Genomic DNA, 24,744 nt, shown 5'->3' with positions numbered 1-24,744 from the left:
ATACCGTATCTAGGAGCAACCTTAGTAACTGTTGTATTCCTGGATAAATAGTTGTAATAAATGTTCATTCCTTGTTCAGACTTTGACCACTACGCAAGTGTTTTATTTCCATTCACAAGTGGTTATGGGCCCAGAGTTGGTCATAGCCTGAAAAGTACGAGAAGCGCATTTTTTCGATTTGGAAGCCATGATCCCGAGATGCGATGAGCAAACCGTTGCTTCTGGAAGCGGCACGAGCGGAAGTACGAGGACGGCATCTAGTGGCGTAGAATTACCGACTGGTGGTGATGATCTGCGGCCCGGAGGTGTTGTGCGTGCCTACGGAAACCCTGTGAACCTTTCAAACATGGAAAAGCTACGTGGACGGGAAAATTACGCATCATGAGCCTTCGCTATGAAAATGACGCTGATTAGAGAAGCATCCTGGCGAGCTGTGAAGCCATTAGAGGGGCAAGCAGTTGATCCGGAGACGTCTGAACGAGCATTGGCCGCAATCTGCCTGAGCATAGAGAAGAACATCTACAGCTTAGTAAAAAACGTTGAAACCGCGAAAGAAACATGGGAAAAGCTCCAGAAGGCGTTTCAAGATAACGGACTTCTTCGACGTTTTGGATTGCTGGACAAGTTGACATCAGTGAAGTTGGAGGAAATCGGTTCCGTTGAAGATTACGTCGACGTGTTGGTAACCACGGCGCAGAGCCTGAGCGAAATTGGATTCGAGGTAAACGACCAGTGGTTAGCATCGATCTTATTGAAGGGTTTGCCGGAGTATTACAATCCCATGATAATGGGAATGGAAGCTTCAGGCATCGAGCTTGTGAAAGCGAAAATAATTCAAGATGTGAAGTGGCCGTCAAAAGGTTCCGGAGCGGAGGGCGCCTTGTACACCAAACAGAATCATAAATCAAGACACGCGAAAACTGATAAGAAATCAGGAACATGCTTCAATTGCAGAAAACCTGGACACTTTGCTGCACAATGTCCGCAGAAGCAGCCAACGAAAGGCAAAGGTAAGGCGTTGTGTGCAATGATGGCTGTGGGCAGAGGAAAATAAGAAGATTGGTACTTTGACTCAGCTACAAGCAGCCATATGACCAGAAATGAGGAAGGCTTTAAGAAGCATGAAACTGTGGTGAATTTGATAGATACAGCAAATAATCAGTCCATCAAGTCGGTCGCCAGAGGGTTTGTCGAGCTGGATCTCAAAGAAGGAAGCATCGAAGTACAGAACGTGCTGCTTGTTCCTAATTTGGCCACAAACTTGTTATCAATCAGTCAAATTTGCAAGAAAAGATTAAAAGTTGTTTTCACGGCGTCGAAATGTGAAGTTCTGGATAATGATGGCACGGTAATCGCGTCAGGAACGGAAGAAAATGGACTATATCGGCTGAATCAGAGAATAGAGAAGTCGTTTCTAACGGTGGATTCCAACATTTGACAACATGGCAAATTCAAAAGCAGTTGCGACGCCAATGGACCCAAGCATCAAACTCGACAAGTCAATGTGCCCCAAGACGCCAGATGAAGTTGCAGATATGAAGGATGTTCCTGCTATATGCAGCACAAGCTACAAGACCGGACATCGCATTTGCTGTGAACATGGTAAGCCAATTTTCAGCTAATCCTGGACGACAACACTGGGAGGCTGTTAAACGGATTATGCGTTACTTGCGCGGCACGTGTGACGCAAAACTGATGTATAAGAGATCTGGTGAGTCTCAGCTGACTGGTTACACAGATGCGGATTGGGGAGGAGAACCCGATACGCGCAAATCTACGACCGGATACGTTTTCAAGATGACGGGAGGAGCCATTTCGTGGAGCGTGAAGCGACAACCTTGCGTGGCGTTATCATCATGTGAAGCGGAGTTCATCGCTTTATCTCGAACCACACAAAAGGCGCTCTGGTGGCAGCAACTTCTCTCGCAGATCTGTGGTGAGCAGCCAATACCTATCTTTTGTGACAATCAATCCGCAATATGTATGACCCGGAACGACTGTTGTAATTCCCGGACGAAGCATGTGGCCATCCGTTACCGATTCGTGAAAAACGAAGTTGAGAAAGGTAACATCAAAATTCACTACATTCCTACTCATGAACATCCAGCGGATGGGTTTACCAAAGCTTTGGCAAAGCAGAAGCACAATCAATTCAAGGCATTGACCGGGTTCGAAGGTTAAGGAGGAGTGTTGGAGTAGTAACCTGCGATCTAAGTAATACCGTATCTAGGAGCAACCTTAGTAAGCGTTGTATTCCTGGATAAATAGTTGTAATAAATTTTCATTCCTTGTTCAGACTTTGACCACTACGCAAGTATTTTATTTCCATTCACAAGTCTAATGTTTGTCGGTTACTCGGATCACCACAAAGCCTTCCGGTTCATCGATCAAGCTACGAACGAAGTCGTGATCCGCCATAATGCAAGATTCGTCGAAGAAGAAGAAGCAGTCAGCCAGCGAGGTCAACCATCTCCGACAACCGTGGAGTACGAGTCGGTAATACCGCAAGACACACTCGATGCAAATGAAGAAGTTGAAGATGACAGCGATGACGAAGTTACTTTTGAGGAGGAGGCTACGCCGGCGGATTCCGATTCCAGCCTGTATGATTCGACCTGTGAAGTAGAAGAAGATGAAGTCAGTGAAGATGAAGTTGTAATGCCTCGGAGGTCAAGCCGCAGCACGAAGGGGATGGCGCCCCTGCGGTACCGGGAAACGACTGGTATGGTGCGAAAAGCGATCCCGGAGCCGAGGACCTACAAGGAAGAAATCGAGGGTCATGAAGCGGAACAGTGGATTGCAGCAATGGACGACGAGAACAAGTCACACGCCGAGAACCGCACCTAGACGCTGACCACTTTGGCCGCCAATCGCAAAGTCGTCGGGTCGAAATAGATTTTCAAGCGAAAACTGGACGACGACGGAAACATCGTGCGCTACAAAGCCCGAATAGTAGCCCAAGGACTTTCTCAGAAGTACGGGACGGACTTCGATGAAGTATTCGCGCCAGTAGTCCGCCAAGTCACCTTCAGGACGTTGCTGACAGTTGCCGGCCAGCGGGGCATGCTGGTGAAACACGCCGACGTCAAAACTGTCTATCTTCATGGAGAACTAGAGGAGGCAGTTTACATGAAGCAACCGACCGGTTATGAAGCGCAAGACAGGGATGCAGTTTGCTTGATCAAGAAAGGCCTGTACGAACTCAGGCAAGCCGGATGCATCTGGAATAAGAAGATCGACGGTGTGTTGAAGCAGATAGGTTTCCGGCAGTCCGCCCACGACCCGTGTCTCTACGTTCGGAGAGGTAGTCAAGGCAACACGTACCTCGTGATCTACGTGGACGACATCGTTATCGCGTGTCACAGCGAGGAGGAGTACGAGGACTTAATGCGGGACCTGAACAAGCACTTCACCGTTTCTTCGTTGGGCAACATCCGGCATTTTCTCGGAATCCAAGTGCAACGTGATGGTAAGGCTTTCACACTTAACCAGAAGGCCTACATCCAAAAGGTGCTACAGAGGTTCGGAATGGATGAAGCGAAGCCATCGAAGTGTCCCATGGATCCTGACCACCTAAAACAGAAGGCGGAGAAGAAGATGTTATCGAACAACGACCAATACGCAAGTTTGGTAGGAAGTCTGTTGTACGTGGCGGTAAACACTCGACCGGACATCGCTGCACCCGTAGCCATTCTGGGACCATCTCAAGCCGATTGGACGGAGGCCAAGCGTGTCCTACGCTATCTGAAGTCGACGATGGACCACAAGCTCACGCTGAAGGCCAAGGATTCCGGTTTGGAGGTCTATGTGGACGCAGACTGGGCAAGCGATGAAGCCAGTCGCAAATCAAACTCCGGATACGTGTTCCTGTTCGGCGGCGGATCAATATACTGGGGTTCGCGCAAGCAGACGTTCGTGGCGCTCAGCAGTACCGAAGCCGAATTCGTGGCGCTCGCCGAGTGCTGTCAGGAGCTCACGTGGATCGTCCGGATGCTCCAAGATTTGATGTTTGATGCTCCAAGATGTCCCAGCCCCGGTGCTGGTACTCGAAGATAACCAGTCCTGTATCAAACAGTTGGAGTCAACGAAGGTCAACAACCATTCGAAGCATGTGGACACAAAATACCACTTTGTCCGCAAGCTGCACGAAGACAATCTCATCGACGTCCGCTACTGCCCCACCGATCAAATGGTAGCGGATATGCTGACCAAGCCGCTGGCACCACAGAAGCTAGCAAGATTCCTTGACGCAGTAGGAGTTCACCAACCGAGGAGGAGTGTTGGAGAGTAGGCGCTTGATGAACCAGCAAGCCATGAAATAGTTGTAATTTGACGTTAAATAAATGTATGAGTTAGATCGTTCCCAACCTTTGAACAGAACAGTTGTTCTTAATTAATAATCCAATCTACGGCATATCCCAATAGATGCGATGCTCCAGAATGAATAATCCGTCCGTCAGTTTAGGCACAGACAAACAGACGTCACACTCTCATCATTGTCCATCGACCACCTTTTTAACGGTCGAATCAAAAATATAGTAGGTGGCCAATCGACCACCTGCAGCACTCGCATCGTTTTTGTTCGCGTTTGACGTTTACCACTACCGCCATCTGTTGGCCTGTCGGCCAAACACACTAATTTTAGCATTGGGCGTACATGTCATCGTGACTATGATTTTGATCGAGATTTGTTCTAAGTGTTACATCTGTTTGTCTGTGGTTTAGGTGTTATCCGCATGGTCCTCTGCACAGCCACTTTCGCTTTACTTCCTGTCGGTTCTCGAACAATTCCTTGCTGTTCTGCCAACCTGGAAAGGTAAAATTAGCAGTTCTTCCTTATGTGTTCTGGTTTACCACATTCGAAGCAAACGCGCCGATCATCCTCCTAGTCAGATTCCATCCGGGATGCATTCCTTGTCTTCAATACGGCTCCTTTGATTGCTTTCGCCTTCTGCATCTCAGATTTGTTCTGGCGTTTGTAATACTCGTTGAGTAACTTTGCTTTTACTGTCCGTTCTGTAAGCTTTCCATCGTAGCCTTCAAGCATCGTAACAAAACTATCATAAGATTCTGGCAAACTGGCCGTAATGTAATTACACTTAATCTTCTCCGCAATGTCTCAACCAACTTCAGCGAGCTTATCAAATAACGCATCCATTCGAACCATATGCTCCTCCACGATGCCTCCCTTTTCCATTTTCAGTCTGCACACACGTTTTACTAGCCCGAATCTTCCAGCACACGGTTGCCGAACATGATACTCACGTAATATGTGCCGTTGCAGCATTTTTGATAAGCTGCAATTGACCGTTTTTCACAAGATATCCTATCGTAGCCGCTGCTCGCTCATCCTTATCAATCCAAGCTTCAGTTCGACCATTTCTTGGAGGAAGATCATCCGCTATGACGCGCCAAAGTCCTTCCAGGATAATGATCTGTTACGTTCGGTCGTTTTGGCCTGTATAGCTACTATACTGGGCTTATAACCTGTCGAAATTAATGAATTTACGGTGGAAACAAAGTAAAATACTATACACCAGAGTGTTATACACAATCGCCTTTATTTAAAGAACGCGTAGAACAGAATTAAGGAAAATAAATATCGCAGCATAAATTCAAATAAAAAACAGCCTACTGTGATTCAGTTTCAAAATTTCTTCAAACATCGCCATGCTACAACAATTGTGACCATGAAAAATACGTTGTCTAAGAACATCCCCATCGTTTGATACCAAACAAACTAATATTTTCAACAATTAAATGTGATTTTCGAAGGTGGAAAGTTCATCACCAGAGTGAACGACAGATAAACGCTTTTTTCTGCCGTTTAGAGATAAAAAAACTTTAAACTTTTTTTACTTCAGTACATTATTTAGGTAAGTAAAAAATATGACAAAATGGTTTTATATAGCGAAAATATGTCGGAATATACTACAATTATCAGAAATTACATTCTTTCCCGAAAATAATAAATAACGCTTGCATATACTAAATTCACGTTAGAACAATTTTCGCATTTTTTTATGGGCCATACTGTATACTAGCACCGCCTGGTGGCGGAATTGCAAATCTGAATGATCACCGCATGTCAGCCGTTGATTTTCTAAGCAACTTTGCTTGTTTTCTTTTTTTAATTATGAATCGTGGTTTACGGCTAACGAGCCAAGTGGAAGTTTAACAACTACCGAAAGCTAAACATTACATATATTTTTCAATTGGATTAAATGGACAAATTGATATGAAGTTTTGCGAAAAAGTTACACGTTTCCTCAGTGAGAATCGAACTCACGACTCTCTGATCTCTAGTTAGGGCGCGTTACCCCTACGCCATGAGAGGACTTATGAACGCAGAAGTTAACCTGAATTCGATTTCAGCTCAATAATCACGTGGTCCTTTTTCGCAAAGTGCACCTCTTTCGGAAGAATTAGATGCCCATCCAAACACAACGCTTTCTATATATATATCCAATGCCTAGCCCGAGAGCGCATAGTTTTTTATGTATGGAAATAGCACATTACACTAGCCAGCAACTGCGCTGGCTGAGGTTTCTATTGTGTGGGCTTCCAATGGGTCGCGACGTTCTCAAACGACCGGTTACGGAACATGATTCATAATTAAAAACAAGTATTTATCGAGCAACGGACTCATGTTACGTAACCGGTCGTTTGAGAACGTCGCGACCCATTGGAAGCCTACACGGGAAAAAATTCTGTAGTAAAAATAACTATTTTAGCTGACTACGCCCATTCTTAAAACTACCATGGAAATTCAGACCAATTTACTATGTTTATGGTACACTCCACCGCACTACTGGTACATTTGACAGAAATAATTTACAACAATCTGATTCCAACTACAGACATGGTAAAATCAAGCGCATTTCTGGTCTGCTGAAAATTGCCGGTGCGAGCGCTTAAGTTAACCCCCTAAAATGGTAGTTTTTACCGCACAAATTTTTTGCGTGTACACAATAGAAACCTCAGCCAGCGCAGTTGCTGGCTAGTGTAATGTGCTATTTCCATACATAAAAAACTATGCGCTCTCGGGCTAGGCATTGGATATATGTATAGAAAGCGTTGTGTTTGGATGGGCATCTAATTCTTCCGAAAGAGGTGCACTTTGCGAAAAAGGACCACGTGATTATTGAGCTGAAATCGAATTCAGGTTAACTTCTGCGTTCATAAGTCCTCTCATGGCGTAGGGGTAACACGCCCTAACTAGAGATCAGGGAGTCGTGAGTTCGATTCTCACTGAGGAGAAGTGTAACTTTTTCGCAAAACTTCATATCAATTTGTCCATATAATCCAATTTCCAAATGTATGTAATGTTTTGCTTTCGGTATCAGGTATCAGAAAGCCGGCTCCAAAGGCACGTTCCCCACCAGTTGGGAGATTTGTGCCATCGCCATATTTGAGCCTATTTCATCATCTACCCGATGGGAGAGGAACGGGAAGGGAAAGATGGGAGGGAAATAGGAGTGGGGTCCCTTGAAGAGGGAAGTTCGCATAAGTGAAATGAGAGCATGTAGCTCTAATTTGGGAAGCCAGGGATAAGCATATTCCATTTTTTTCGAAACTGAAAGCCAGGAAAATCTGTTAGTGGAATCCGATTTTTCTACTAAACTATACATTATTATCAATGTTTTCTTATAGAAAGGTAGAACTCTCGTACATCGGTCAACTTCACTAATAAAAGAAAAATCGAACTCACAAATTTTCTACTAACACTTTCAGCTTCAAAATTTGCTTCTTCTCTTTGGAAGCATGATGATGACTGTCGTTCGACACGAGGTCCAACCGCAATTCAGTTCACTATACATCCCATGGGTTGATCACAAACAATTTAGAAGCTTTGAACATGGAAATCGATAGCATAGCTCATGGATTTTATCATAACAATCTCATTGCGCAAATCAATGAATCGACCAACTTGAACATGATGATTATGACACAAGATAACCATAAGCAAAACACTCTGAATCCGTGTTGGAGTGATGATCTATGCGTCCATAGGTTGGCACATACGAATCTGCACAACGGGTTCGATCAGCGCCCTAAAAAGGGCACTGCAAAACGCATGAGCGCAAAGAGAGCATATAGCTCATTACCACAGCGAATTAAGAATACAGAATGTCCTGAGATTCAGGCTTCTGAATTCAGTTTCACTTAATAAGTGTGTACCAAGTAATTGGAATCGCATTTGCGAAAAAACTGAACAGTTATATATCAGGTGATACGAAGTTCCATAATCGGAGTCACAACTATCACACACAAATGAGTCAGCACGTTGAGTCGGCAGTGGCCTGTCAACGCTCTGACCAAGAGACTGCAATTCTGCTTTGACAGATTTGTTAAATACTTCGCCACCCTTGGAGATGGCTCAGTAATGTACAATTTTGTTTGACGACATGACTCCAAACTATTCCAATATTGCTTGTGCTGAGCCGCCTAAGAGTTTATCTGAAGCTTCACCCAGCACTTCGAAATTGCTCCATCGCGAGCTAGCTCATCAGCCAATTCATTTCCAGCGATGGAAGAATGGCCAGGTACCCATACAAGGTTTACAGAGTTGACTGAATTCAGTTCCTCAATTTGAGTTCGACATGCGATAACAAGCTTCGACCTTGAGTTGGCCGAAGCAAGAGCTTTTATAGCAGCTTGACTATCTGAACAGAAGTATATGACTTTACCCATTACGCGCTGTTGAAGTGCTGATTGCACTTCACACATAAGAGCAAATATTTCCGCCTGAAAAACGGTGCAGTTTCTACCAAGTGAGTAAAACTGATTCAGCCTTAGCTCACGAGAATATACTCCTGCACTAGCTCTACCTTCAAGAAGGGAGCCATCAGTGTAACATACAATATTGTTTGATATACTTCTTTCCAAATAGCCAGACGTCCACTCTTCCCGTGAAGGGAATTGTGTGATAAATGTCCTGTAAAGAAAGTGACAAGCAATTGTGAGATCACTTGGAGCAAGGACAATTTTGTCCCAATTAACCAAAAGTGGAAACAACGAAGTGTGTGTAGATCTACGATTTACTGGATTTTTCTCCAGTAGATCCAGTACCCATAAACGGTAAGAGCAAGAAAGTGCTTCTTGTTTAAGATATATGTGTAGTGGCGCAACGTCGAAAAGGGCCTCGAGCGCTGCTGTGGGAGTTGTAAAGAACGCACCAGACATCGCCATCAAGCACATCCTTTGGAGATGGCCCAATTTTGATTGGATTGTTCTCACTTCGCCCTTTTGCCACCACACAAGACATGGTCGCCAATATTGGTCGAACAACTGTTGTGTAAATCCATTTGATATATTTGGGTTTGAGGCCCCATGTTTTACCAAAGGTTCGCCGGCATTGACCGAAGGCCATGCCAGCTTTTTTGACTCTGAAATCAATGTGAGGTGTCCATGAAAGTTTGGAATCTAGAATGACTCCGACATACTTTACTTGATCAGTCACATTAATCTCAGTGCCAAAACGACGTAAAGGTCGAATTCCATCGCGGTTTCGTCTTTCCGTAAACAGAACAATAGATGTTTTATTCGGGTTAACCGAAAGGCCATATTGGCGACACCAACTCTCGACTACCTGAAGAGCACTTTGCATCAGGTCGAATAGGGTGCTTATGCACATACCAACTATCAGAGCTAGATAGTCGTCGGCAAATCCATAAATTGGAAAACCGCAATTATTGAGTTGCCTCAATAGCGTATCTGCTACGAGATTCCACAAAAGTGGTGATAAAACTCTCCCTTGGGGGCATCCGCAAACACTCAATTTTCGAATCGCTGCTTGACGCAATGTCGAGAAGAGATGTCGTTTTTTGAGCATTTGATGAATCCAATTGGTAATCATTGTAGGTAGCCCATGGTTTCGTGCTGCTTCCAATATGGCATCGAAAGACACGTTATCAAAGGCACCCTCAATATCCAAGAAAACACCCAAGCAGGATTGCTTCTGAGCGGATGCTTTCTCGATATCGTATAGAACTTTGTGTAAAAGAGTCACAGTGGACTTTCCAGATTGGTAAGCATGTTGATTCACATGAAGAGGCATGTTTGCCAAATAGACATCACGGATGTGATGATCGATAATGCGTGCCAGACATTTCAGAAGAAAAGAGGTCAGACTGATTGGTCTAAAACTCTTCGCTTCTTCATACGACGCACGTCCTCCTTTCGGGATAAACTTCACAGTAATATCACGCCAGGATCTGGGAATGTACCCGGTAGCAAAACTGCTTACAAGTAGCTTTTTCAAAACATGTTTGATAAACTCAAATCCCTTTTGGAGCAGAACAGGATAAATCCCATCCGCTCCTGGAGATTTGAAAGGAGCAAAACTATTAAGTGCCCATTGAATCGATTCAGTAGTTACCATACTGCGAGCCGAGGCCAGAGACTCGTAACTAGGGGGGGCTGGGGGCAAGAAGGACACCATAAGATATATAGGTTCAAATCATGGTTGATTAGCACAATTTTTGAAAATTATTCCAGTGTAGGTGCAAGCTCACCTCTTGTTCTAAATGATGTTATCGATAGATTTCAAAAATATAAGAAACACATGATGATTTGAGATTTTTGAAAATGTCCCTTCTTATGAGGTTTTTAAACGAGGCACGGGGCAAGAGTGCCCCTCGTATGGGGCAAGAAGACCACCAGAGCAAAATGCCACAAATTTTGTATATTATTATTTCGCTGCCTAAACGATAAATTGTAGAGTAAGTAAAGATAAAAACTGAGGGATAAAAGTTGACTTATAGTTGAAAAGTAATTTTACTAAATTAATTTAGTTTTCATCTTATTTGACTGTTACAATAATAGTAAAAATTTTCAGAAGCTATTTTGAATGTCCAAGATGGTTTATTTTGATTTTATTTAGCAGGAAACATTGATTTAATGTAATATTAAACAAGAAAAATAAAAGTACATTTGATTTTATATGAGAAATCTGCGGTGTCCCTCTTGCCCCATAAGACATACTGTTATTATATACAGGGGATAGGTAAAATGATTGAGATAGGCAAAATTTTGCCTAAATTCAAATGCGCATAACTTTATGAAAAATTGATGAAATTGGATGCATCTAGAAGCAGTCGACGGCAAATTTGGTCTACTTTCAGGAACATGCTTGGCCATGCATATTGGCCACTGGACACCGGAGATGTTCCGGATTTTCCGAGGTCATGTCTAAATGTCATTTTTTCTGTCACTTGTATTTTTGTGCGGTGTAAAGTTGGATAGATGTTTACTATTTTCCTAGAAACTAGAACTAATAGGAGGTTGAATGCCGCCGGACGCATCAAGATTGGTTGGAAATCTTCAGAAATATGACCATTTCCGTAAAATGGTTCCGGAAAACATGGTCAGTCATGTTTTTATTCCCAATTATGTAAATACTATCCGGAACTATATCCAAGTGGGCATCAACCTTAAAAATAATGTTTCCAGCAGCATATTCAAAACCAGGGATGAGAAAAGTACTGGAGCAAACATTTACCGCCTCTACATTTACATCTTTCTACACGACCATCAAAATCCAAAGCAAACCAATATGCATGGCCAAGCATGTTCCTGAAAGTAGACCAAATTTGCCGTCGACTGCTTCCAGATGCATCCAATTTTATCAATTTTTCATAAAGTTATGAGCATTTGAATTTAGGCAAAATTTTGCTTATCTCAATCATTTTGCCTATCCCCTGTATGTAAAATTTAATGTCAAAAGGACTTTTTCGAAAAAAAATCCTCACAGCTATATTAAACAATTGAAAAACATCAATACTGTGCGGAAAAATCAATATGATTTGTATTTATTGGGAGTCAAACCTTGTTTTCCAGTCTTACATTCTTATAATATTTCGCATATTTTGCGTTGGTGAGTTAAAGATATTTTTCTAATTTTTTGTACTAAACAGTTTTAACTGTTATATTTACACAACCCTCAATTAGTACTCAATCTATACTTATCCTGCGTTAAGGACATTATAAATGGAAGCCACGTAGACTACTGCATAAGTATTTGTTAAAGAACCACTTTTTCCAAACAGTGATAATGTTTGTGAGAGATAAAGCATCTCATTAATACAATTGTAAAATCAATATGTCGCTACAAGAAAGCCACCAATACTACGAAACAACACGATAGCAAGCAGTCGCCTTCGTGAATGTTTACATTTTGTAGGAGTGAAATTGCAAGTGAAAATGTTTAAGCACTTCCTCACGATTTTAAGCTTTAAACAGTGCATTTATCTGGAGTAATGGGAAATCAATAAATCAACGATTTAAGTGATTATATTTTTATCGATGAATCTTTTGTGAAAAAGTGTAAAAATGCCATATAAAAATATGTACGGCTAGTGATGGGAAGAAGAATGAAACTAGAAGTTGGAAGAAACATATTTTTGCGTTGTGATAAAAATGCATGAATTCAGTGTTTCTAATTGAATTAGGTGAAAAACGGTGCTTCTGCAGATACAATGTATATGCACGAGCCAGATGTAGTACTTTTATGCCACAACCAGGTAGGTAAAGAGAATTTAATTCGCATAATTTGTTTGCATTCGATCGCCCGAACCAGTTGCATGGCAAAGGGGGTGAAAGTAGCAAGAGGTGCGGAAGGTGCCATATCAGACGCCATATTTGGCTTCGCTTTATAATGTCCTTAAACATCAAAAAATTGATTTGAACTACGTGAAATTAGAGGTGGCACTATTGCCCCGGGTGTCCTTCTTGCCCCATGTCCCCCTACATGAAAAGGCATTTGGTTCATCCGTAGATGCTATGTCCACACATCCGGGGAAGTGTGGATAAACATTCCAAAACTTCTTCATCAGAAGTAAAGTCACCATTAGGTAAGCGAATTTCGTTCACTTGGAAATCCTTAGATTTTGCAAGGATTTTGTTCAGCCGACTGACTTCACTCAAACTGGAAACATTTGTACAAAGGTCTAAACTACGTTTATTTGGCTTTCTCAGTCATGGGAAAAAATCAAAACGGTATGTTTTGCTTTGCCCGACGTTTCGGCTCTTTTATTGGGCCTTTTGTAGATAAATTCGACTGGGATGTTTGAGATCTAAACTACGTTTATTTGGCTTTCTCAGTCATGGGAAAAAATCAAAACGGTATGTTTTGCTTTGCCCGACGTTTCGGCTCTTTTAGCCGAAACGTCGGGCAAAGCAAAACATACCGTTTTGATTTTTTCCCATGACTGAGAAAGCCAAATAAACGTAGTTTAGATCTCAAACATCCCAAAGGTACAAAGGTTTTTCCAGCCGGATCGTTCAGCAGAACGGAAAGCCTTCTTGTAAACCTTGCGAGCCGACTTGAACGACTCTGATCCAGCTGAACGGCGTCTGTTCCAACTCCTTCTACATTGTTTCCTGAGTCTAGTCAGATCGGAATTCCACCATGGGGTCCCTCTTGTAGTCTTTACAGACCGCAGAGGACATGCTTCTTCAAAAGCTTCCATTATGTAGGATGTTGTAGTATCAACGGCATCCTCCAGATCACTTGGATTTTCAATGGACGGAGAATATCCATGAAATTTGGTCGCAACCAATTCAATATAGAGTTCCCAGTTTGTTGACCGGGGATTCCTGAAACGCAAAGTCTGCGCAGTTACATTTGAATGTTCAAAGAAGATATAGCGATGATCAGATAATGATTCCTCATCTGATACATGCTAATTCGTCAACTCGTGACTGATTCTATTCGAGCAGAGCCTTATGTCTAACACTTCTTCTCTATTAGAAACCATGAAGGTTGGGCGATTGCCTATGTTAAGTAATCCAAGGTCTGTACTACTTAAGTATTCCATCAGACTGGAGCCTCTCAAATTGATATTTGAGCTGCCCCAGATGATGTGATGAGCATTGGCGGAAGGCCTTTTGTTACGCAGTGTACGACAACTCGTTTGAAATCATCCGTTGGGGATGGTTCATCATGTGGTAAATATACCGAACAATAGACGTATTTCCTGTTGAGGTCACCAACAGAAACATCGATTGTGACAGCACATACATCTCTGGTAGTTAACTCAGAAATGAGTGTAGCAACGATTGCTTTATTAACGACCACGCATGCGCGGGGCATGGAGCGCGAGTTTGCCATTTCAAGTTTGATGAAAGTAGCAAAAACTGGGTCCACAAGGTTACCTAGATAAAAGTTCCCTCTACGAAAGTAGGGTTCTTGAACTAGCGCCACTTGGGCTGCACCATTTTGCATGAGTCTGCAAAGATTGATCGTTGCTGTTCTTTTATGCTGAAGTTTGATCTGAGCTAACCTAACCGTAGCCACTACCCAAACTAGGCAGGATTAAGCTTTTTGCAATCTCAGCCACACGAAAAAGACCAGCAACGAAAAAAACAGATCGGTATCTATTTAAAGTCGTCAAAGGCGAAAGAGCACAGAATACACTGTTTAAAACGCATAATGCGAATCCATATAGGTGATAATTTAAATTAAATGTCAACATATTCATAATCCCACCCTTATTTAGCCTCAGGATAGAGACTGAAGAAGGGCAGCCGATTATCTCGGAGAAACACAAGGTCACCTGCACCATTGCTCCGGGTAGCACAGGAAGGACTCAATACTGTGGAGGGCGCCCTGGTACCCCACAGGCTCCGTTAGCGGTTAGGTTTTTTTTAGACCCCCCTAACCATTCATTCCTAGGCACGGTACACATCACACCATAAATGTGAGGTGGACTTTTACCACCGGAACAAGCAGTCCGTAGTGTTAATTCTTAGCCAGTTGAAACAACCGCTACCGACACTACGCGGCTATCTAGACTGCTCGGGAAAAGGAGGTTAATATTGATGATTAACTTCTGATGTGCCCAAGCAGCCCCAAAACAAAATCTAGTTCGCGATGTATTTCATGTTGAACATGCAAACCAAAGTACAAAGTACAACACGCGACAAATTTGCGCGCCAGTCGAAAGGTTGCAAAAGATGGGCTGAGGTAATACCGGTAATTTCATCCTGGAGTTTTTTGGGAGGTTTACTGCAGCATTTCCTGTAGAACTGTCTGGAAGAGTATAAACAGATTTTTTTAGAAGAGTCTCGGAAAAAGTATCTTGAAGAATACATAGAGGTTTATCTACAGGAACCCTAAAAGGCATCCCTGGAAAATTTCTTGAATGAATTCCAGAAAAAGGCGTTCGAAATGCAATGACATGGAGAACCTTCAGAGTAATTCCTGGAAGATGTTCTCAAAGGAACGAAGCTCTGGTTGGAGGTTTCCTTGCCAGATTCTCGAAGAAGCCTTATGCAATCCAATTTAGCTTCTTTGTGATTTTTGTGAAAACGACTAATCTCGTTGTATGAGAAAACAACAAATCAATCTTGCAAATCTCTAGACTTTGATCCTTTTTGAAAGCATGGTGGGAACCCCTGTCACAGGGAAATTCAATGAAACAGGGGTTAACAACACACTTTTTCAGGGTCGTTCCATATGGTGCTCCCGGATAATCTTACCGTGAATATTTGGTGGCAAGGCGGACAATACAAATACAAAATGACGGAAATAAGATTTTCTTTACACAATAAATTAACGAACACCCAGTCAAAGTTTAGCAGGTTTTACATAATTATTTATTAATTAAATCAATGAAAAAACAGTAAATAACTTTGGTTAACCATTTATTGTACAAACTATTGAGCGCTCACCGTTGCGGCCGATCGTTGGGTTGGTCGACATGCAGCTTCTCTGGATCTCCTTGTGGGCATTCCTCCTGGGCTTCTTCTTTTTCTTCTTCTAATTCTTCTTTTAATGTTCTTCTTCTCTTCTTTGGGCTTAACCATTCGATTCACATCGCGAATCCCACACTTAACAAGGGATCGAACGAACCGAGACGACCAGGCCAGTGTAACGTAAGGCCACTGTTCCACAGTCCGGGGAGCGGTACCGAAAAGTGCACTAATGTCTTCTAGTGGTCTTCGTCAAGCGAGCATGCACCTTTTTGAACGGACAAATCACTTCTCATTGTTCGTCACTCATATTGTCCGTTCGACCACTATAACGTTCACACTGCAGCGTTCAAAGTCCACCACAGCTCGCTTGACCACAGTGTACGGTTTTGTTAATCAAGGACTAGCGCGACTAGAACTAACTTTCACTTTGGTGCTTTCGTCTAATCGTTCGTGGTGTGTCCTTTAATTAACCCGTACTAACTTTTTAACTTGTTTTAGGTGTTTAGTTTTATAAGTTTTAAATTATCGACTTTACACCGTTTAGTTCAAAGTAATTACGATTTGAACTTCGCGCAATAATACGCACTCGGAACTTTTCGCGGTTAGTTTTAAATTAGCGTTCTAACTCGCGGGTCGTCCCTAACGTCGCTCCTCCGGACTTCGATAATAAAAAAAGTGACTTGACCCTAGTTGGTGGAGTCTATTTATAGCCCATGACGAATTCGCATATTTCACGGTCAAAGTCCAGACGATGATCATGATGATGACGGAGACACGAAGAACGACGAATGATGACCGACGGAGACTTACACTCTAAAGGGGCTTGGTTGATAGCTTATAATAAATTACACTCTCACTCCGACAAAACTGGCTGCATGCTTAGCCTTAACAGAATTCAAAATCCCTAACACTTGTTTCCGCATATTTTAATATTTTGTGAATAAATATGTTAATATGAAAAATAAAATAAAATAAACAATCTAAATAAGTAAGTGTATATGAAAATTAAATATGTTGAATAAATAAATAAATGTGTATATATAGGAATAAATAATAAACAAAATAACGAAAAGTGAATAAATAAATAAATAGATAAATAATTACTTTATAAACAAATAAATAACTAAATGAATAAATAAATAAATAAATAAATAAATTACTATCGGAGTGAGCAAAATAAACAAATTCAAATTATTCTAAGAAGACATCAACCAAGGAGCTACTAAATATGAAATAAACGTCACTCAAACATCAATAAATGATGGAGACAGACATTTATTTCAAATTTAGACATTTACTTTTTCAATACGGCACGTAAATAACAAAATCTTTGAGCTAAACTTCTAACTGGCCTTTCCAACAAATATTTTATTGTGACCTAAAAGTGAGCGGTCACAACTTTCATCATTTTACTACTATTTAGAAGTATGAATGACTGACCTTGATAGTATGTACATACGTTTTATCTTTTCCAGGGCCCAGCAGGCTTTCGAGGGCCTCAAATCGACCTACGGGGATCACAAATGTTTCCTACTGCAGATCAACTCCCACCAGGGCCCCCCAATGGACTGCCCCGATCCGTGGATGCGCTACCTGAAGAAACACCAACGCACGGAACCAGCTCCGTCGGACATAGACAGCGCGCCGAAAACTCCGCAGGACGCAGCTTCGGTGATGTCCATGCCAACCACCGTTCAAACCGTGTCGATCACCCCAGGCGGAAGCAGCACTACGTCCGATTCGGGAATCATAACGGGAGAAGTGATCGCTCATCCGCTCAGCCCTGTTCAGGAGACAGGAATCGAGATACAGGAGACATCTAGTTTAACTTCTAGTATTGATAGTTTGTCGCAGCAAACCATCAATCCCAACGTGTGGACAGTGGAGAGCGATACGGATATCGCTCACGGCACGTTTCTGACGGCTGGGGATCTGGACAATTTGAAGCATTTTGTTCAGGATTTCGCCGTACGGGCATTGATTCCTTACGTGGAAAAGCTGGTTGGTGTCCTGAATGACTCCATCTCGAACAAAAAAGGCGTTAGCCGATCGTTACTCAGCGCAACCAAGAGGTGGTTCGTGACCAACAAGCCCGGAACGAATACCAATCAAAATGCGGTCGTTTACACAAATGAGTCGACCGAACTGCAGACGAGAAAGTTGGGCGATCTCTACTTCATGTTCGGTCACTATTCGCTAGCATTCCAAGCGTATCATCAGGCAAAGCGGGACTTCAACGCCGATTCCGCCTGGCAGTACTACGCAGGGGCACTGGAAATGGCAGCCCTAGCAGCGTACATGCAAGGCACGGCCAATCGGAAAACGTACGACTACATGGAGGAAGCGATCGTAACCTATTTGAACAGCTGCAAAATGCCACAGTTTGCCACCCGGGCCACACTGCTTTCGATGGAGTGTCTGAAGGCGGCCAAACTCTACAACGAAGCCGCTAAACAGTTGATTCGAATGACCAGCGAAGACTCGGATCTACGTTCAGCGCTTCTGTTGGAGCAAGCCGCCTATTGCTTCCTGCTGGCCACGCCTCCACAGTATCGAAAGTATGCGTTCCATTCGGTGCTGGCCGGGCATCGGTTCTCGAAAGCTGGCCAACGAAAGCACTCGTTCCGAACGTACAAGCAGGCGTATCAAGTGTTTGAAAACCGGGGCTGGAGCTTGGCAGAAGATCACATCCAGTACACCATCGGAAAGCAGGCAATCAACTTGAAAAAGCTGGACGAAGCAAGCAACTGTCTATCCCATCTGCTGCGACCTTCCAGCCTTCAAAGCGCATCTCAACAAGCATTCTTCCTGAAGGATTTCTTAGCAACTCAGAAAGCTCTGCTTGCTAAGAACGATGTCAACGACATCCTGACCATTTCTCTCCCGAAGATCATACAGCCCATGACTCGAGTCTTGGTAACGTCCCCACCTCCGGTAGCGAATCCCTTATTCGTTCCCGCTACGAACCTCACCATCACCTCCAGCATGCTGGAAGAGAACATTTGGAACAAAATGGAAGAGATGTTGGTGCAAAGTGCTTCCAAGAAATCCATCATGATCTTCAAACCAAGCAAATCTCTGTTCACCCAAGAATCGCATGCCCTGGAGAACCCCCGAAGCGTCCATGGGGAACCCATAGAAATATCTTTCAACCTGGAAAACGCCATCAAACCTCCCATCACGTTCGAATGCATCAACGTGCTGTGGGAATTCCGCAAGGAAACCCAGGAAATCTACTCCAACAAGCCTCTGTTTATGGGCGAGGTCACTCTCGAAGAGCGCAAAGCGATCGAGAACGTTGTGGCCTCCACCTCCGTTGATTCTGTCAGCTTCAGCGAGTACGAAACAAAGACCGTATCGCTGAAGCTAACTCCCCGAAGTACCGGACAACTGCGGATCCTCGGAGTGGTTGGAAAGATATCCTCCAACGCGGTCGGAACTACGGAACCAGCCAATATCTGGGGAAAGCAACTGTTCGAAGCGCTTCCCATTCGTACCAACTCCAAAGACAACCGCCCGGTCCAATTCGATCGAAAGCTAGAGATCGAAGTTCTCCCACCCGCCCCGGCGCTTCACGTCAGCTTCTCGCAAAGCCCGACCGAAGTCCTGGCCGGCGAAGTGATCCCCATCCAGATCAACATGACCAACGCCGGGGTTAACGTACTGAACGACATCTACATCTGCATCGACAATCCGCGGTTCGTGCTGGTCAACCCGGAAGAGTCGGAAGTCCCACTGTCCATCCTGCGCGATTTACGCAATCTGGTCAACGAAAACCTCGGCAAGGAGAAGGAAGCTCGGAAGCAGTACGTTTGCAAGGCTTTTAAGGAGAGCGAAGGAAATGTTATCAATCCGATGGAGACGAAAACTAGCACCATCTGGCTGCAAGCACCGTACGTCAAAGGGCCGAAGAATGTCAAACTGCTGATCTACTACGGCATGCCGACTGATTATCCGAAGCTGAAGTAAGTAGCTTACTCTCCTCACTGACTGGACATCATTCCTAAGGATTGATTTCTTTCAACAGACACCGCTTAGTCCGGCACACGTGGAACTTCAACGTGAACGAATCGCTCCTGTTGGACGCCAATTGTAACGTCAGCAATCCCCTGACGAACGAGTTGGGCATCGACGTTAATGTGAAGAACTTGAACCAGGTTCACCACCCGCTGATGACGGAAATCGCAGTCAACGAAATCGTACTGTACTGCTCGGCGTACCAGTTGAACCCGCGGAAGATTGTTTGTGAGTATTTACCCAGTCTCTTAAGGTGAAGATGCATTGAAGGCAATCTTCGAATTTTGAAGAGCACAAATCTAGAAAACCTTACAACCGTTCGCGCTGAAAATTTGATCGATTGGTCACCACCAGCGAGTTATATTTTTAGAACAAACGGTTGGATCTCAAGATTTGTGCTCTTGAAAATTACCCTTGGTAAGCACCTTGGGTCTTTTACGACACATTTTAAAATTCAAATCAATGTAGGTAACTTTTGATTGAAATGACTTACCCAATAAACACACATGTTGTAATTAAAGCATATCATTGGATATATGACCAGATTTGGTCATATAAGAGTTGATCTGCCTCAATTATAACATGTGTGCTACTTGGGTATCATTTTTAAATTTTCTGAAAATTGTTTTTTGTGGGAAATTTTATTTTTGCGGAATCAAAATTTTTGAATGACTCCTACGGGAGCTTCCATAAAAAATGTTGCAAATTGTAACTTAGGGTCGTTTTGATCCGAAAATTCAAACAGTTCGCAAAAATAAGTGTGTTGACTGAATTTAGTACTCTTGGGTTCAAATAAAAGGCACACATGTCTAGTTTCAGAAACCCTCCCAGAGATTCGGATTTGGTTACTGTGGCCATCTGGAACCAGCTACATCTGGAAAAAAAAGTCCCTTCAGAGACCCTCACTTTGACAACCTGTAGTTCCGTAACTAAACAAGTAATCCAAACCGTCTCATATTGTTGCATAGATATTCACGTGGACTGTGAAATGTGACTGTGATTCTCAAATCACTTAATTATTCATACCCGGTTCCGGAAACCCGGAACATCGAAAAGTAAGTTTCCATCGCAGTTTTGTATATGTAATTCAAATCGGTACTAATCGGTTGATGGATATTTCGACGTAAAATTACTCTGTGATAAGGAACAAATTACTGGAACACATCCCTTGGAAAATTCGGTTCAGTATGGTCCATGCAGAACCGATTTCTGGAGTCCCGGAAGGTAGCCAATCTAGGCAATTCGATGAAATTACTCGGATTTATGCCCCAAAACCAAATGAATTGTATCAAATTCTTTACAATTTTTCATGTTTGGATGTTTCTCGCCAAATGAATGAATGAATGACTATTATGGTCGTTTTATATCACCGGAATGGCCACCGGGCAACCAGTTTTAGAACTAAAAGTAGGCATGCGACGGCTCAATCTTCATGATTTTGAAACCTTGTGACTCTGCTAGTTCAGTTATAAATGAATGATACGAACGTTTAGGGGGAACCATACCATCTACAAGAGCTGGGAACATCTTTCACATAGCTTTGCAAAGGCGCGTGATCGGGTCGGAACAAGAAGGCGTGGGGCGCAGCGAGCAAGATGGATTAACCAGGTGCACCACCTGGAGAGGGGGGTCGCAGTCGAAGATGGAGAGAAGCGACAATGAACCAAGTGAATAGGCGAAATATTGTTAGCGAGGTTTTATCAAGTTAATTGATGTAAAACCAAATAAATACATAATTTAGTTTGAATTACTTGAAATTCAATAGGGTTGTTTGAAGATGTTCCACCGTGGTTTCTAACAGTTATTCCACCAACGATTTATTTAGTATTTCTATCAGAGATTCCCTTGAACCGTCAAAGAATTCCTTCAGTAATTTCAGCAGGGATTTATTTCACAATTCAATGATGGACAGGGGCCTTCCTTAGCCGAGTGGTTAGCGTTCGCGGCTACAAAGCAAAGTCATGCTGAAGGTGTCTGGGTTCGATTCCCGGTCGGTCCAGGATCTTTTTGTAATGGAAATTTTCTTGACTTCCCTGGGCACAGAGTATCGTCATCATCGTACCTGCCACACGATATACAAATGCGAAAATGGCAACTAAGGCAAAGAAAGCTCTCAGTCAATAACTGTGGAAGTGCTCTTAGAACACTACGCTGAGTAGCCGGCTCTGTCCCAGTGGAGACGTTGATGCCAAAAAGAAGAAGAATGATGGACAGGATTTCTCGCATGAATTGCATTAGAAATTCTACCAGGAGTTTCACCAATTATTTCTCAAGAAAATCCACCAAGGATGCTTCTAAGAATTCTTCCAAAACATCATTTGGGGATTATATCAAGAATTCAAAGATTTAATGATTTTTCAAACGCTCTTTTCAAGCTCTATGATTTTTTCTTCTCCGTGAAATGTTTCCAATAACAATTCTAACAATTTCCAAATTTTCCAGTAATACTTTAAGTATTTTTCATTAGAATTCCATTATTTAAAATCTTCCTAAGAGGCATTCCACTAGAGATTTCTTCAAGAATTCCTCTAGAAATTCTTCAGAGATTTTGCTACATTTTTTTTTCTGAAAATATAATACCTATAAAATTCTTCCTAAAGTTCCTTCAACGATTCTTCCATGAATTGCGACATCAATTCTATCAGGTATTTCTCACGGGATTTCCCCAGTTATGCTGATAATTCAGGAAGTTTTCCAGAGGTTTATCTAATTATTTCTCCTGAGATTCCTTAATAAATTCTATCAGATTTCCTAAAAAAAAAAAAAACAATCTTTCTCAAGGAATCTTTTCAAAAATACCTTCAGACATACTATTGGATTTCGTTCTGAGATTCTTGAAGGGATTATACCGTGAAGTGCCGTAATTCAGCGCAGTTAAGGAATGAAACGATTCAAATGGTCAATTAAAAATGAGTATTGCATCAACAAAAAAGCTTTATGAGTGGATCGCTAGCAAATCTGTTGTAGATTATGGGAAAAATATAAACTAGACTATATTCATAATTTATTCAATTCAATTCAATTCATGTATATTTGTTGTTTTGTCAGTTTACAAAGTGTATCATTAGATTAACAATGGAGTTTTGGTTTTCCTTACAACTATTTCATAATTCAGTTTGTCATTTGACGTAATTTATACAATATCGTTTGAGCAGCTCTGCAGGAAAATACTAGCAAAAAACCTGCAATCATTACTTTTAGAGATGGGACAGAAAGAGGAAGGGTTATTTACTTAAAACTATATCACAGACAAACTATGGCACCAAATTGACGATCAAATCGTTTTCCGAAATTGTGCATCCAGTCACGGAATCCAGTCCGGAATTTTTGGAGCAGCTTTGTGGTCCATGAACCCAAGTGTTCAGTGTGTGATACTTCTTGTAGCTCATCAGATGAAAAGTTGAATGGTAAATCCAGCATCATTTTCAAGATCTTGTTCTGCTTGACTTGAAGTTTCATGCGACGAGACTGAGCGCAGCTGTGCCAAGCTGGAAAGCCGTATGTGATGATAGGCCGGAATATCATTTTATATATTAGTATTTTATTCACGCTGTTGAATCGTGATCGACGACAAATTAGAGGATAAAGCATTTTAATGAGTTTGTCACATTTCCCCAATATGCTTGCAATATGCTTATCAAACTTAAGCTTTTTATCCATCACTAGGCCAAGGTATTTGGCCTCATCCGACCAAGGAACAGTATGGTGCATTGCTGTTAATTGCGTTTGTGGTAGGAAACGTTGATTACGTCGTCGAGTGAAGAAGATAGCTTGAGTTTTCGACGGGTTTATCCTAATTCTCCATTGCCGTTGGTAATCCTCAATAGCTTTTTGGGCTGTCTGTAGCTTTTCGATGACCATCTCTGCTTTTTTGTCGACAGCCACAAATCCAGTGTCGTCAGCGAATAGGAAATATTCGACTCCGTTCACCATCACCATGTCTGACGTGAAGATATTGTACAAAATAGGGCTCAGCACAGCACCTTGTGGAACACCATAGGGTATCTGTTGAACGTGAGACAGCTCTTGACGATGACTTGGAAGCTACGCTCTTTAAGGAAAGATTGCAGAAGCTTCAGGATGTACAGTGGAAAGTTGGCAGTCCTCATTTTGTGCAGAATTGCATCTTGCCAAGCGGAATCGTAAGCTTTTTCCACATCCAAAAGTACCATGCCAGCTGACTTTCCACTGGTGAATGCAGTTTTAATGAACTGGGTGAGACGAACTAGCTGATGACTTGTGGAGTGACCACGTTTGAACCCAAACTGTTGCGCAAGAATGATGTTGTGACCTTCGAGGTGTCCTTCGATTCGAGACAAAATGACTCGCTCAAGTATTTTGCTCATGCTGGGCAGCAAACTGATAGGACGATAGTTCGCAGGAAGAGTTACACTCCCGTGCATAAGTTTGGGTTCACCCCCTAAAAAACATGCAAAAGTGTTCAGTCCATATCTCTGTGATTACACGTCCAATTCAAACTCTTTAAGCCGCATTCCAAAGGCAAAGAGTTATTCTTACTTCGTATGTATTTTGAACCCAAACTTTTGCACGGGAGTGTATGTCCTTACCTGGCTTAGGAATTACAGTGACAACTGCGTGTTTCCAAACTTTTGGAAAGTAGGAGTTCCTCAAGCATGCGTTGATGATTTTGGTGACCATAACCAATCCTTTTCGAGGAAGATTCTTAAGAAGTGCGTTCCGGATTTTGTCCTTTCCGGGTGCTTTCTTCTGTTTCATGGATTTAATGATCTTTTCGATCTCTCTGGGACGAATCATTGGAACATCGTTTACCGCGGTTGCCGTATTAGTGATGAGAGTACACGATTCCTCAACAGCAGTAGCTGTTTGATCGTCGCTTGGTAAAGGGTTACGATGAGTACTAGCAAAGCATTCTGCGAGGAGGTTTGCCTTTTCAGAAGGAGATGATATTAGAGTGTTGGTGTCAATTTGATGCAGTGGTGGACTATATTTAACAGTTTTACGTAGAGCTTTGCTGATTTTCCAGACATCTTTTGCACCGTTTTCCAG

The 24,744-nt window shown here is 42.5% G+C and overlaps 1 protein-coding gene across 4 annotated transcripts in view; it reads left to right on the top strand.

Annotated features, from left to right (window-relative positions):
- The window catches only part of LOC5566249 (trafficking protein particle complex subunit 8), a 62,194-nt gene that overhangs the window by 22,222 nt on the left and 15,228 nt on the right, over positions 1 to 24,744 (top strand). For 3 of the 4 annotated variants that reach the window (XM_021841828.1, XM_021841829.1, XM_021841830.1), the window contains 2 exons: positions 17,148 to 19,664; positions 19,727 to 19,944. In XM_021841828.1, coding sequence (XP_021697520.1) covers positions 17,148 to 19,664; positions 19,727 to 19,944 — 2,735 coding nt within the window. The remainder of the gene's footprint in view (positions 1 to 17,147; positions 19,665 to 19,726; positions 19,945 to 24,744) is intronic. The other variant, XM_021841831.1, reaches the window with a different exon arrangement.

Source organism: Aedes aegypti, chromosome 2, assembly GCF_002204515.2.
Source record: "Aedes aegypti strain LVP_AGWG chromosome 2, AaegL5.0 Primary Assembly, whole genome shotgun sequence".
In the NCBI taxonomy this organism is placed as follows: domain Eukaryota; kingdom Metazoa; phylum Arthropoda; class Insecta; order Diptera; family Culicidae; genus Aedes; species Aedes aegypti.
The sequence above is the reverse complement of the archived record's forward strand: the minus strand, read 5'-3'. Positions and strand labels throughout refer to the sequence as shown.